General features: G+C 39.8%; 1 protein-coding gene across 11 annotated transcripts in view; it reads left to right on the top strand.

The window, feature by feature from the left end:
• Window positions 1–15,510, top strand: part of ADCY10 (adenylate cyclase 10) — a 136,553-nt gene that overhangs the window by 5,320 nt on the left and 115,723 nt on the right. For 10 of the 11 annotated variants that reach the window (XM_007480714.3, XM_007480713.3, XM_016429938.2 and 7 more), the window contains exons 2-7: window positions 4,658–4,828; window positions 5,585–5,689; window positions 6,457–6,495; window positions 6,733–6,876; window positions 10,946–11,148; window positions 13,671–13,767. In XM_007480714.3, coding sequence (XP_007480776.2) covers window positions 4,681–4,828; window positions 5,585–5,689; window positions 6,457–6,495; window positions 6,733–6,876; window positions 10,946–11,148; window positions 13,671–13,767 — 736 coding nt within the window. In that variant the 5' untranslated portion in view covers window positions 4,658–4,680. Of the gene's footprint in view, window positions 1–4,657; window positions 4,829–5,584; window positions 5,690–6,421; window positions 6,496–6,732; window positions 6,877–10,945; window positions 11,149–13,670; window positions 13,768–15,510 lie in introns of those variants that run through there. The other variant, XM_056815495.1, reaches the window with a different exon arrangement.

The raw sequence follows: 15,510 nt of genomic DNA, 5'->3' as shown, positions 1-15,510 counted from the left end.
CTAACCATCTCCTCAAACTATCAGTTTCAATGGCTGCTCTCTTTTATAGTTGAAATCCTAGAAAATACTCTCTACTCTCATTATCTCCTCTACCTCCACTCTCCCTTCTCAACCCTTAGCAGACTGGCTTTTGATCTCATCAACCAACTGAAAAGGAGCTCTCCAAAATTACCAGTGTTTTCTTCATTTCCAGATCTGATGCCTTTATCTCAATTTTCATGCTTCTTGACCTCTTTGGAGCAGTTGACCCTGTCAAATCCTGTCTCTCCTCTCTGAGTTTTTGTGACAATGCTCTGTGGATTTACCTCTCAGCAGAAGAAAACTATGCTCTTTTGGAAAAGAAGGAACAGTGACTCCTTTGCTAGATCTACATTCTGCCTCCTAACTGTTTGTATACTTCATAGCTCTGTCTCTTTTCTCTCTACCTTCTCTTTCTTGGAGTTATAAAGTCCCCTGGGTTCTGATGCCCATTAACTCTGAAATTTATCTGAAACCAGTCTATTGTCATTCCACCTCTCCATCTGCTTTACAATCCCCAAACTGTTCTTTATCCATACCTCTTATCTCTGGACCCCTCAGTTCTTTACTAGGCCATCTCAATAGCTATATTCTCCTCCATTGCCCATCTTGCCCCCCTTGGTAAACCAGTTCAACTCTGTACTTTCTTTTTTTGAATCTCTTGCCCAGTTATATCACCAGTCTTAAACTGTGAAACTTCAGCCTTGGATCACTCCCATTATCCACTGCTTTGCTCCTACACACACTACTGAACAATGCTGGGGAAAAAATCGTGAAACTATGGTGATTGTATCTACTACAAATTTATGTTATATAATCTCCACGGGCCCTCATTGCTGCAAGGGAATCTCTTTATATCTCCCTAACTGGCTCATTATCCCACTCACCACAGAGACTTTTCAAAACCTCTTCTTCCCTTTTTAAATCTCCTGTGGTTTCTGCCTCTGTTTGTCTCCAGCACTTAGCTTCTCCAAAGGGCTCCTTCTATAACCTTCATTCTCTCACTTATCTTCCATCTCCCTGCCTACTGGCCACCTCTCTTAAGTACCTGCCAACATGCCCCTGTCCCAATCCTGAGAAAATACTCCACTAGATCCACTGGATCCATAGCTGCTATTTTATCACCCTCTCTCTCTCTCTCCTCCTTCTTGGGGCTAAACTCCTTGAGAAGAGCATCTATAATAAATAAGTGCTTCCATTTCCTTCTCACATTCATTTTTTAACTCTACTAGCTTTTGACTTCCTCATCCAGCTCTCAGCACAGCTCTTAGCACATAGGAGGCACTTAATGAATGTTTATTAATGGAATGATTGATCCACTGAAACTGTTCTCTCCAAAATTAGCTGCCATATTTAATGGCCTTTTCTCAGGCTTCGTGCTTTTTTGGCCTCTCTGCAGCCCTTGACATTAAGATCACTATCCTCATCATATTCTCTTCTTGACAGATATCCATGACACTGCTTTCTCCTGGTTTTCTTCTTACTCGTTTAAGCACTCATTCTAAGTTTCCTCTGCTGCATCTTCTTCCAGGGCTGGCTCACTGATTGTACGTGATCCTCAGGGTTCTGTACTAGATTGTTTCTCTTCTCCCTCTATGATATTTCACTTGGAGATCTCATCAGTTTCCAATGGATTCCAAATCACTGCATACTAATAATGCTCAAAGATCCTCATCCAGCCCTAACATCTCTGCTGACAATCTATGCAAAGGCAAGAGATGGAACAGAAATAACCAACTGTCCAAAGTGACGAGAATAGGGAATGAACAAAGGAAAGTAATATGAAATAAGACTAGAAGGGTAAGTTTGAGCCATTTCATGGAGGACTTTAAGTGCAAGTTGAAGGATTTTGTATTTTTATCATAAAGGCAATAGGAAAGCCCTGAATCTTTTTTTAGTAAGGGGACATGGTCAGATCTATGCTTTAAGAACACAATTTGGTGACTGCAGAGCAGAGGTTGGAGGGGAAAAAAACAGTTAAAAAAAGCTTGTCAAGAAATCCAACTAAGCAACATCATTCTTTGGTCAGTTAACCATAAAAACTAAAGGAGGACAACAACATTTTAAAAATAATCTAGGAAGATCTTTATAATAAACTTTTTCCCCCTTTTTTAAACCCTTATCTTTCATCTTAGAATCAATACTGTGTATTGTCTCTAAAGCAAAAGGGGGGTAAGGTCTAGGGAGTTGGGGTTAAATGACTTGCCTCATACAGCTAGGAAGTGTGTGAGGTTAGGTTTGAATCCAAGACTTCTTGTCTCTAGGCCTGGCTCTCAATCTACTGAGCCACCCAGCTGCACCCCCCCCCCCCAATCTCTTTTCACCATTAAAGAAAGAAGAGCCACCACACTTGGACTCTGACACCACAGCCCTGACTGTGCTTATTGAAGACATAGAACTATACATTTCTTAAAAATAGTTGGATTAGATCTTGTAGCTAGAAGAGACCTAGGCAGAATAGGACACAGTTCTATGAGGGCACTGAGAGACTGATTCCTGAGGTACTGAATACACTAAACATCCAGAAAAAACACCCCTCAAAATCCAACTGAAGGTAACTAGCAACATGTATGCCTACTTTCCCATCTATATAAAATTATATGAGAAAAACTTGCATACACAAATTGAGGACATTTTTATATTGTATTAGTAGGAAACAGGAGTACTTTAATAAATATTTTGATATAATATCTTCACTATTACACAATTGAACTCAACTCAATATTTAATGAATACCTACCTGCCTGGAACACTCATGCAAAGACCCAGCCATGCGGTTCACTCTGCACTTCTGGCTCACTGTCCAGCTTACTGCACCTCCACCTTGGTCTGTTCCACCTTAATACCCACTTCCTGGCCTCCCATGTGGGTCCATGTCTTCCTGACCCCTCCTCCTCATTCCTTCTGCTTTCCAGCTCTTCTTTATGTAAGTTGTTCAAGAGTAGGGATCATGTTGGTTTTCTTCTTTTTTATCCCTCATGTTTAGCATAATTTCTGGCTTGTAGCAAGCACTTTATAAATGCTCTCTCTCATTCTCCCTCCCTCCCTCTCTCTCCCTCTCTCCTCTCTTTCTCTTTCTCTGTCTGTCTCTCCCTCTGCCCCCTCTCCTTCTCTCTGTCTGTTTGTCTTTCTCCCTTCCTCTCTCCTTCTCTCTCTCTCCCTCCCTCTCTCTCCCTCTCTGCTTTTCTCTCCCTCTCTCTCTCTCCCTTCTCTTTTTGTCTCTCTCTGTCTCTCCTCTCTCTCTCTCCCTCCGCCCCTCTCTTTCTGTCTGTCTTTCTGTCTCCCTCCCCCCCTCTCTCTCCCTCTCTCCTTTTCTCTCCCTCTCTCCCCCTTCTCTCTTTATCTCTCTCTCTCCCTCTCTTTCCCTCCTCCCCTCTCTGTCTGTCTGTCTGTCTCCCTCCCCCCCTTTCTCCTTCTCTCCTTTTCTCTCCCTCTCTCCCCCTTCTCTCTTTGTCTCTCTCTGTTTCTCCCTCTCTCCACCCCTCTCTCTTTCTGTCTGTCTCCCTCTCTCTCTTTTTCTCTCTCCATCTCTCCTTTTCTCTCCCTCTCTCTCTCCCCCTTCTCTCTTTATCTCTCTGTCTCTCCCTCTCTCTCTTTCCCTCTTCCCCTCTCTGTCTGTCTGTCTGTCTCCCTCCCTCTCTCTCTACCTTTCTCCTTCTCTCTCATACTCTCCCTTCCACCTCTCTCTTTCTCTCTCTGTCTGTCCCTCTGTATCTGTCACTCTCTTTTGCTGTCTATCATCTACCTATTGGCACAGTAGATAGAGGCCTGGGCCTAAAGTCAGAAAGACTCACCTTTGTGAGTTCAAGTCACCTTCGAGACTTACTATCTGTATGATCATGGAAAAATCATTTAATTAACTCTGTTTGCCTCAGTTTTCTCATCTGTCAAATAAGCTGGAGAAGGACCACTATATATACACAATGCTTTCATAAAACTATCATGCAACAAAGAAATATGGAGTCAGGAAGGAGGGGAGGGAAAAATTGGCTCACAAAATTTGAGGGAACATAATAGAACATAAGATGTAAAGAAGCAAAACAAGAAGAGAATGCAGATTTAGATTAAAAAGAAAAAAAAACTAGGAAAATACAGCTTATAAGAAAGAATGCAATGAAAGTAGCACACACTTTTGAGTTGCTTCTTCTTAACTAGTAGCACTGACCAGCAACTTTTCAGTAAAAAGGGCAATCTGTTACTGTGGGAATAGAATTATTCTCTGTTTAAAGGAAATGAGGGTGGGAAAGCTAGTTGGCTCAGTGGATAGTCAGGCCTTGAGATGGAAGGTCCTGGGTTCAAATCTGACCTCAAATACTTCCAAGCTAGGTAACCTTGGGCAAGTAACTGGACCCCAATTGCCTAGCCCTTACTGCTTTTCTCCTATCGATTCTAAGACTGAAGGTAAGGGTTTAAAATAATAATAATAGCAACAACAACAACAACAACAAGAATGTATATGGTACCCCCATTAAGGGGCTGAACCTTGCAACCTTGCCTGTTCTTTAGAACCATGACAATCTTTTAAGACACAGGAAAGATGAAAGGAAAATTTTTAAAAGGAGCAAACATGAGTCAAAATTCAGTTGATGCCCCTATCCTTGTGATATCTCAATTTATGTACTTTTCCCTCTGTCCACAGGGCCCTGAAAATTTTCCTCTGAGATGAATATTGGAAAAGCACCCTTTCCTGATCGGACTATTGTCAGAATAGCTGCTCACTTACCAGACCTCATTGTCTTTGGAGATTTTACCTCAGAGCGGCCCTCCATGGACTATTTTGATGGAGTCCTCATGTTTGTGGATATTTCAGGTAAGTACAAATGAGATTTCTAATAGTGGAAAGAGGCAAACCTGAATTATAATCTGCCTGTTAAACTGAGCAGGGTTAAAGAGTAAAAAAAAAATTGATATTTCAGGTTCATAATGATGAATATCCAAATTTTAAAATAAGGCATGAGAGCAGGCATCCCCTTTGATCAGGGCACTTTGCCCCCATCTCCTTCAACACCTTTTACAAAATTCTAAAGTTGGAAAAGTTGGCTTAATTCCTGAAGCCTCTCTTTATATCCTTTAGCCTCTTTGATGGAATTCTTTTCTCCCTTCTCTGCTTTTGTGTGACTGAACCTGCTTCCCAGGAAAGGACTTAATATAATAATAATAATAAATAACATAATATAATATAATATAATTTAATATTATACTATATTATATAGAGAGGTGACCTAATATTATAATTATCATATCATATCATATCATAATATTATAATAATAAAGTGTGAATCTATTGTGGTCTCTTCAGTGCTAATTGCAGGATAAAGATCTTTTCTTGTTCATAATGGAATTTCAGGGACTATTGATTAAGTAGAAGAAAATGATGAGAGAGGCGGGGTAAGGGGACAGAACAGATCTTTCTAGAACCCTCCAAAATCATGTCTATATGAGTGATTGTTTCCTTCTTGTAAAAAACATTGAGGAAAGCAGAGTCCCAATTTAGGCTTCTTCTCTAGATCCTGATCCTGGTTCTTCTTCCCAGAATTCCAATGAGTTCCTTATATCTGTGCCCCAGGTTTCACAGCAATGACTGAGAAGTTCAGTACAGCCATGTATATGGACCGAGGGGCTGAACAGCTGGTGGAGATTCTCAACAACCACATAAGTGCCATAGTAGAGAGTAAGTACCGCAGCTGGACTTTGACTTGAAAACTTGTATGCGATGATTCTTCCTGACTCGGGTATTATAACTGAGAGGAGAGCCATGCTTGGGATTTTTCAGATGGACCCTTTCTATTTTCTCTTAGCTTCTCTAGAGAGTGTTAGATGGATGTATTTAGGGGACTGGTTTCTTCTATGTTGTTGGGGATTTAGGGGGATGGACTGAGATCACACAGTGTGTCAGACTATCTCCAGGGATATAATAAAATTCCACTAATTGCACTAACTGAGAGGAAGATCAATTTGTATTGGTGAAAAGTCTGAAGCACAATATATTTCCAAAAGGATGCACTTTTAGTGTTGAAATTCTCTATTGTTTCCTTCTTCATGGTTGCGTCTCCAGTGTCTAGCACAGTTCCTGGCACTTAGTAGGTGCTTCATAAGTGTTCGTTGATATCCTGACTTATAAAAGCAACAACTCAAAAGAAGTCAAGAAAGTAACTACCAAATAGTCTTAATGAAACAATAAGAAGAGTTTCAAGTAAATTGGTGCTGTCTTGTTCAAAGACTCTTGAATGTTGTATTTGTCCTCCGCCCTCACCAGAGTGCTTTCATTTTTCTCCCAGTTATACTACTTCTCTGCACTAGATCCTCTCCTTTTCCCTTCATTCCACAATGAAAGGAAAGAGTTCTTTGTTTTATTTTGTTTGTTTGTTTGTCTCATGATGTTTTTGTTTTTTGTTTTTCAAAGAAATCAGTATGTGATTTCCCCTCTCCTTTTCTCAGAGGTGCTGATTTATGGAGGAGACATCTTAAAGTTTGCAGGTACTGACTAGCATTTCTGATTTGGGAGGAGTGGGGCAAGAGAGTTATGTAGAGGTTCTTGCACCCTACATAGGAAGGGACTCTTCAAAAGAGGAGCAGCAAGGGATAGATATAAAGCGAATTTGAAGACATTGATGCAAATGAGGTTCCCATAGAAAACCCAAATGGGCTGATCTGTAGGGAAAACCAGAAATGTGACCTGAGTTTTCTTTATCCTACTCTGCATATCACTTCAAGGGGATGCATTGCTAGCCCTGTGGAAAGTGGAGCGAAATCAGCTGAAGAACTTTATCACTGTGGTGGTTAAATGTAGTCTAGAAATTCATGGCGTGTTTGAGAATCAGGAGTCTGAAGAAGGCCTGGATATCCGAGTCAAAATTGGTAAGTAATTGAAAGTAGGTGTGGTCATATTTCTATTTATTCATTCATTCATTTTTAAAAAAGGAACTAATATGTATAGAATACTAATCTTCTCACTAAACAAATATTCCTTCTGAAGGGGCCTTCTGAAGGACAAAAATAAATAATAAGGTAGTCCTTTCAAGGAAATTAAAAGCAAGCAGAGGTGAGATGACACCCAAATAAATGCAGTACAAATTAAGATTTGGGCATAAGAGGAATAACAATGCCAGAAGATTGGATAAGGGAGACAGCTATCTTCTTGTTCTGAGTTATAACAATCATATTTCATATTTCCACAGGGCTTTAAGGTTTCCAAAACATTTTCTTCATCACAGTCCTGTGAGGTAGGGTACAAGCAATGACTCATTTTTACACAATATTTTAGTTTTTAGAACACTTTACATAGAATATCTCAGTTGAATCTCCCAATGGCCCTGGAGGGGAGGAATTATAGGCATTATCAGTATTCTTTTATGATGAGAAAGAATCTGGAGCTTAGAGAAAGTGACTTATACTGGGTCCCATCAGAGACAGATTTTGAGTCTCAGTCATTCTGATTCCATGCCCAGACCCTTCTGCTTTTCTATTACCTCCATTTTACAGATGAGGAAAGTAAGTCAGAGTGAAGTTGAATTTGTTGAGTCACACTGTCAACTTAAGCATTTATTAAAGCATTTACAGTATTCCAGACACTAGATAAAAAAAAAATTTTAATGGAATAATTCCTGTTTAACAATGATATTCTAACGGCAGGAGCAAGAGTACAAATAAAATTTATACAGCATCGATAGAAAAACACATACATAGGTACACATTTATGTAAAGTAGTTAAATACAAGATAGTTTGGGAATAAGGGCACTTGTACTTGGGGGAATCAGAAAAGGCTTCACGTAGAAGATAGTGTATGAGCTTTGTCTTAGAGGAAGAGAGGAATTCTTTGGAGCTAAGGTGAGAAAGGGGTGCATTCTAGATGTGTTATGATCACTGGCTCTCCTCCAGAGCTTGGCTTGGGAAGTGTCTCTTTTCTGTCTTTTCAGCTTAAGCCACTATCAGCTTGTTTTCCTCCCAATTTAGGCATCCAGTGACTAGTTAAATTTGATCTCTTCAATCTGATTAGCTTGTAACAAAAGGATTTTTACTTCAAAGACATAGCCAAAACCAACATAACCAGCCCCCTCCATCTCAGAAGCATATTCTTCCCCATCCCACATTGTTCTGTGGGGTTATAGGTTTGAAACTTAGCTCAGTTACGACATAATATGTCATAATAGCTCTCACCAAGTTCATGTCCAGAGATGGCATCCCTGTAGGATGGAGTACATCTCACCTACTGCTGCCCTGGGGACTTCCTCCATTTTGCTTTATGCTCTCATTTTCTATAAATGAGTCCCTTCAGTCCTAGAAGCGAAGGAAAAGAGACTGCTCCCAGTTAGGTCATTTTAAAGGAGAAGCTGAATCCAAGCTGTGTAGCCAATGGAAAGAGATTGATCCCACCCATGTAGCAAGTCAAAAATGTTCCCAACCTATACTGGTCAGTCCTCTTCTCACCCAGATGCAGGTGCTTAGAATTTCCCATGGGAGAACTTCCCTCTTAGGTGACTTGGACAAGCACCAATCCATTATCCATGTACTAATTCCCTCCCAGTGCTGTGGGGGTGAAAGGTGCACCCCTGGGGTTCAGGAAGGATACCTTTTGCAAGAATGCAAGACTCCAAAACTTAGCTTAAAAATAAAAAGAGGAATTTATTAATTTAGAGAGTAATGTTGAGAATGGCCAGGAGGATAGTACAGGTGGAACAGCAAGATGGTAGACTGCTCCTTGGGAGTACAGCATGGATGGAAAAGCTATCCCCCAGACGACATCAGTTCTGGGGATTTTTTACTCTTTACAACATGCTATGTCATAGTGTGGACGTGACTCTAGAGTGGTAGCCACTCAGGCATTCAGTGGGGTGGGGTGGTCATCTGACTGGGGTCTGCCTGAAGACATAGGGAATGACCCTCATAAAAGATTCTTTAGTTTTAGGGGTCAGACAGATATCTGAGCTGTAGCCTGATAGAATTGAGGTGTAGCCTGGAGGTGCATCTCTCTGTCCATCTTAAATCCAAAGGAGGATCAAAGGAGGACAATCCTCTCAGGGTCCTATAGGGGTCATTAGATGTTTTAGGCTAGGAGTCACGAGGATGTAAGGGAGTAAAGGAATTTCCCTGATAATAGGTTTGCCTGAGCTTCTGGGGGTACAATGCCCATGTCACCAGGGTTGTTATGAGCAAAACATTTGTTAACTTGGAAATAACACAGAACTATTAAAGTAGTCAGAAAAGCCATTGTTTAATCAGGAAAGGGATAAGTCCAATAATTGGCCCTTTATTCAGCGTATGGTGCCACAACTTTTATAGCGTTTACACCCTGGACTCTGGGGACATTATCCCTGGGAATGCCATCGCTATAGATGAGGACTCTAAGCAACAAAAGAGGTTGGGGAACCTATATATCATTTGGGAAATGGAGGGATTGGGAAAATATGATTGATTGACATTACAATGGTTACAAGGAAATGGGAGTATTCAAACTGTATTGACAGAATATAATCAAGTTTGGAAAAGAATCATAGCTAGAGGCTGGGGTCTAAGGGAAGGGGCTGCTTACAATGGATACTAAAAGGGTGGTCCCTGCCCAGGTGTGGGTCTTCTTGGGAAAGGGTCTCTAATATAATAGGGTTCATTATTCAGTCCACTAGCCTGAGATTACCCTCAGGGTGGACTCTCACAGGAACAGGGAACAAGCACAAACTTTGGGGTCTCCAATTTACAATCTAGTCCTAAAACTTGGAGTTCATCAGATCTCACTAGGCTACAAGTTTAGGGTTTCTAGATTCCATGTTGACACATTCCACCAACCTCCAAGTGCCAAATAAATGTGAGTTATCAATATCATTATTTTATTACTATCATTAGGTTTCTGAAGTCTAGCTGAGGCTAGAAGAAGAATCCAGAAATAGACAGGTAGGGCAGTGGGTAGAGTGATGGGTTTGGAGTCAGGGAGACTCATCTTCCTGAGGTCAAATCTGGCCTCAAACACTGGCTGTTTCACCTTGGCCAAGTCACTTAACCTGTTTTGTCTCAGTTTCCTCATCTGTAAAATGAGCTAGAGAATGAAATGGCAAACCACTCTAGTAGCTCTGACAAGAAAACCTCAAATAGGGTCACAAAGAATTGGACATAACTGAAGCAACTGAACAACAACAACAACAGCCAGAAGTGGACAGATTTTATTTTTCCAAATGTCAGTAATAATGTGTGTTTTCTTCTCCTTATTCTCTGGCTAGAGGATCTCTGACTCCTGACCCTTATCAACCTTGAAAAACAACACTAAAGTAGTTAGAAAGAACAAGTTTTTAATTAGGACAAGGAAGATAATGCCCTAATTGGCTCTACACAGAGTCATGAGCTAGAGACATAGAGACAAATTTCTGTGACTCTGGGAAAAAGGCACTTTTTCAAGGAGCTGAAGAACTTGGGGTCTTATATACCTTTTGGGGAATATAGGATGGGATTGGCTTAACAATGGAGACAAAGGAAGAAGGATTCCAGCCAGGGACTGGACTACCTGGGTGTGGGGAGGCCAATGATACTATGGGAGAAACTTCTAAGACAAAAGAATACTTAAGATTTGATTATACCTACTGATTCTATCTAAGCTGAGGTCATTGGGTACTTTAAGGTTTATTGTTCAATCAATGACAAGGTCAATCTGGGACTACTCTTTATTTTTATTTTATTTTAATTAGTCAATTTAGAATATTTTTCCTCAGTTATAAGAATCATGTTCTTTCCCTCCCCTCCTCCAATCCCCTCCGGTAGCTGATGCACAATTCCACTGGGTTTTACATGTGTCTACTCTTAAGACACGTTCCCATGGGACAAAGGCAAACTTGGGGGTTCCATAAAACAAAGTTGTCACCACCAAAGACAATGGAGATTTTCCTGTTGAAAAACGTGAAGCCAATTTACCTAAAGGTACAAACCTGTCCCTTGCCTTGTCAGGACTATCTGCTGGCCACATCAAAAAGCTGGTGTTTGGAGATGAAAAAAGTTACTTTCTGGTGGTTGGACAGGCTGTGGAAGATGTACGCTTTGCACAGAACATGGCACAGATGAATGAAATTATTCTGTCACCAAACTGCTGGCAACTCTGTGACCGGAATGTAATTGAAATTGAGAGAATTCCTGACCAACGAGCTGTTAAGGTGGGTGATGCTAATACTTATGGTGGACAGTCAGACATCATTGTGAGGCTACAGGGGGCATTGACTTTATTGGTTGGGATCTGCAAAGGTCTACATTATTTTGGTGATGCCATGCTCTCTTGGAAGATGAAGAAATATAAACTTCACAGCCTTAGAGGATTCAGAGCTGAGAAGGTCCTTAAAGAGCATCTAACTTAATGTCCTCTTACAACTAAGAAAACAGCAGAGACCCAGTTGTACAGGAAGTAAGTAGCAAGAGTCAGAATTTGAACCCAATACTTTTGTTTATAGACTAAGTATTCCATTTGAGCTCCCATATGTTATTTAGCCCACTGAACATTCTCTCTGACATGACAGATCCCTTTCTGTGCATAAATAAGGTTTAGGATTTGAGGGCTCCAATTATACTGATGCAACAATAGACTTTCTGCTCCTTTCTTCAGATTTATCAAAAGTTCAGAGATTTTAGAGTTGTAAAGAACCACAGAGATCATATAGTCTAACTCCCTTAGTTTCCAGGTCAGTCTTTTTTTTTAAACCCTTACCCTCTGTCTTGGAATCAATACTGTGTATTGGTTCCAAGGAAGAAGAGTGGTAAGGGATAGGCAATGGGGGTTAAGTGACTTGCCCAGGGTCACACAGCTGGGAAGTGTCTGAGGTCAAATTTGAACCCAGGACCTCCCGTCTCTAGGCCTGGCTCTCAATTCAGACCTACTCAGCTGCCCCCCCCCCTTTTAAATGAAATATTTAATGTCATATTTTATTTTTCAATGTTTTTATTTGTTGTCTCATTAGCTTCTAATTGACAAATTCTAATTTTTAAAAAATTATTTTCTTTCCTGAGCTTTTGACCCTCCTTTTCCATTTGGCCAATTCTTCTTTTTTTTTTTTTAACCCTTATCTTCCATCTTGGAGTTAATACTGTGTATTGGCTCCAAGGCAGAAGAGTGGTAAGGGCTAGGCAGTGGGGGTCAAGTGACTTGCCCAGGGTCACACAGCTGGGAAGTGTCTGAGGCCAGATTTGAACCCAGCACCTCCCGTGTCTAGGCCTGACTCTCAATCCACTGAGTCATCCAGTGTAAAAAATAGACTCGAATACAGGACTACAATCCCCACAAGCCTTTGCTCCACTTCCCCAAAATGCTTTGTAATCTCATGGGAATTCTGAGGTGGGCTGAGATCCAGGAAGGATTTAAGCTGGTGGCAAAGGTTTTTGGGCTCTCTTTTGGACTTCTGTTTTGGGGCAGGCGTGGCTTTTTTTTCATAATGTAGGTGAGGTTGTGTCTAGGCCTCTCTATGGCCTGGACATGTTTCTCTTATCCTGTATTTTCTTTAATCTTTAATCTTCAATAAACCTCTAAAAAAATATAATACTCCTTGCAGAGAGAAACTAATTTCTACCTGCCTCAGATGCCTGTCTCCCCAGTCTCCCCTAAATTTTAATCTTTACACCAGCTGCCCCCTGGCCAATTCTTTTAAACAAACTCTTTTCTTCATTGGATTTTTGTGCCTCTTTTTCCTTTTGGCCAATTCTGCTTTGCATTGCTTTCAATTCTCTTCCCCATTTTTCCTCTGCTTCTCTTAATTGACTTTTGAAATCCTTTTTGAGCTCTTCCATAGCCTGAAACCAATTCATATTTTCCTTTGAAATTTTGTGTATAGTGCTTTGCTCTCATTGTCCTCTTTTGAGTGTGTACTTTTCTCTTTGTCACTATAAAAATTTTCTATTGTTAGGTGTTTGTAAAAAATAATTTCTTATTTTCCCAGCTTTTTCTTGTCTTTTACTATTATCTTAAAGGTAGGCTTTGTTCTTGGGGTAGAGGGGACACTCTCTTAAACTTCAGTTTTTTCTTGCTGCCTCCCTTAGTTCTATGTCTAGGTTTCTCACATTGTATGACTCTGACCAAGGCAATAGAGAACCTGGTGCCTATAACCTTCCTCTAAAATATGTCCCCGTGCAATATATTTACCTCTTGTACTTTTTTAGGAGCTTCTTTTTCCCTTTAAGGTTGTCATTAAAATTCAGTTAACCAGATTTCTACATTAAAATTCATTTAGAGTAGTGGAACATATAGGGAGGGAATTGCAGCCTGAGTCTTATGCCCTATGATGACCTGGGCTAACCTCACCTTTATATTCTGAAAATTGTTGTCTTAACTAAGTAGTTTGAATAATTCCTTGTTAGCTCTCTGATTTCTGGATTCAAATATCATTTCTTAAACTTATTAGCTATGTGACAGAGGAATTATAATAATGCCTACTTAGCTGATCATTGGAAGGATTAAATGTGATAACCCGTAGAAAGTGTTTCACAAACTTTAGAGCACTAAATAAAAGTTAGTTGTTATTGTTAAATGTATAACCACTCCAGTTTATGTTGTTTTGTCCTCCAGTATGCCAATCACTATGTATCAAATATCCAAAATACATAGTCTTTGCCTCATCCTCTTTGATATTATACTTGGAAGTGGCACCACTCTTTATTGTAAGAAAAACTGAAACACTCTTTTTCTTCCATTCAGGTTAACTTCCTGAAGCTGCCCTCTACTTATAATTTTGATGAGTTTTTCATGAAATGCATGTCCAACCTGAGTTACTATCCTTCAGGTGATCATAAAAGTAAGTATACTTACATGAATTAACTAATATTCTAAGATTGACCATGTGCAAAGTAATGAACTAGCTAGGAACAACAATGACAACAGAGAGCACTTATATGACACTAAGGTTTATTAAGTGATTTACAAATATTTTTTCTTGCAACAATCATGTGCTATTATACCCATTTTACAGATGAGGAAACTGAGGCACAAGGAAATTGAGTGACCTGCCCAAGGTCATATAGCTATTAAGTGTCTGAGGATTGACCAGAAACTCAGGTCTTCTTAACTTCATATCCAACTAATTATCTATCCACTGTGCTATCTAGAACATAACATTATAAATCTAGACCTAGAATATATATAAATCTTCTCATTCAGTTCTACCATTTTACAAGTTAGAAGATCGAAGTCCAGAGAGGTTCAGTGACTTTCCTCAAATCATACAGTTTGTAAGTAGTAGAACCAGGATTCAATCAGGTCTCTTGCCCCTGTGAAGAAGTCTTGAATTAGAAGCAGTAATAGCCAGAATATGAGCGCCGAAGTAGTTGACTCCATGATAGAAAGGGACTTAAGAAATACACCATGGGAAAATAGTCACAGGGAATGAGGGGAGTGTCTCTGAAAGCAAGTGTAAAAGCTGCCAGAGCTGGAAAAGACCAAAAATCAGAGCAATTCTGTGGCTAAAACCCAGCTATAGAATCAAAGTCTCTTCTAAAGGGTCTGGGGGGAAATAGGATGTCATTAGAATGAAGAGAGAAGATGACCACAATAACATGAATTAGGAAGGGAGAACAAATGCAAAGCATTGTGTTATAGCTTAATCAGGAATGGCTACATGAAAGAATTGGGAGTGACTTGAGTAATGCTTATATCTTGGTCAAGCAGAGTTAGAATATTGTGTTAGGACAGTGCTGGAAAGTGCTTAATGACCAGCTTTCCAAAATTAATCTAATTATTAATTATTAACATTTTCTCAGTCACCCTTTTAAATGTAGACAATCCATAAGATGATAAATCAAAGTCTGATGTGTAACACTTGCCCATTTCTGAGGTGTAAAAGCCCACATAGAAAATCTGACAGTCTATCACTTCTCCCTAGAATACCCCCTAGCATTGTATCTATAGCTCACTAATTTTGTACATTAGTATTCCCCCACCCACTTCACTTTGACAATATTTCAAGGATCTGTAATTTCATTGAAATAAATACTTCCTCCTTCCTCCAGTAAAGATCACACTATCACTCTGATATAGTAAATTGACTTTGAGGACTTCTGTAGCTAAAACATTCATCACCCTGTGACCAACTTGAAGGTGAGGCTCTCTAAATTTAGCTGGGTTAAGGCTGTAAGAATTAAATAATATTTCTACCCAGATACATATTTTATAAAGTTTATAACTTCCTTGACACAAGCATCAAACAGCATAGATACAGTTAGTTACACTGTTCTTTTTTACACTTTTTTTTGCTCCACTGGACCAACCAGAGCTTATATCCTCTGCTGACACAGCCTTAGCAAGCACCCTGGCTCATTTGTGCTCTGATGTCAGTCACTGCTGTAGGACTTTAGTAGAGATAGATGTCATTGTACCATAAGAAATGATGGACAGGACAAGCACAAAAAAAAACCCTGAAAAGACTTATATGAAATGATACAAAGTGAAATGAGCAGAACCAGGAGAATATTGTACACAGTAACAGCAATAATTTACAATGTTCAACACTGAATGAATTAGCTGTTATCAGGAATGCAAGAAT

Source organism: Monodelphis domestica, chromosome 2 (genome assembly GCF_027887165.1).
Source record: "Monodelphis domestica isolate mMonDom1 chromosome 2, mMonDom1.pri, whole genome shotgun sequence".
In the NCBI taxonomy this organism is placed as follows: Eukaryota; Metazoa; Chordata; class Mammalia; order Didelphimorphia; family Didelphidae; genus Monodelphis; species Monodelphis domestica.
Note: the sequence above shows the minus strand (reverse complement) of the source record. Positions and strands in the feature narration are given on the sequence as shown.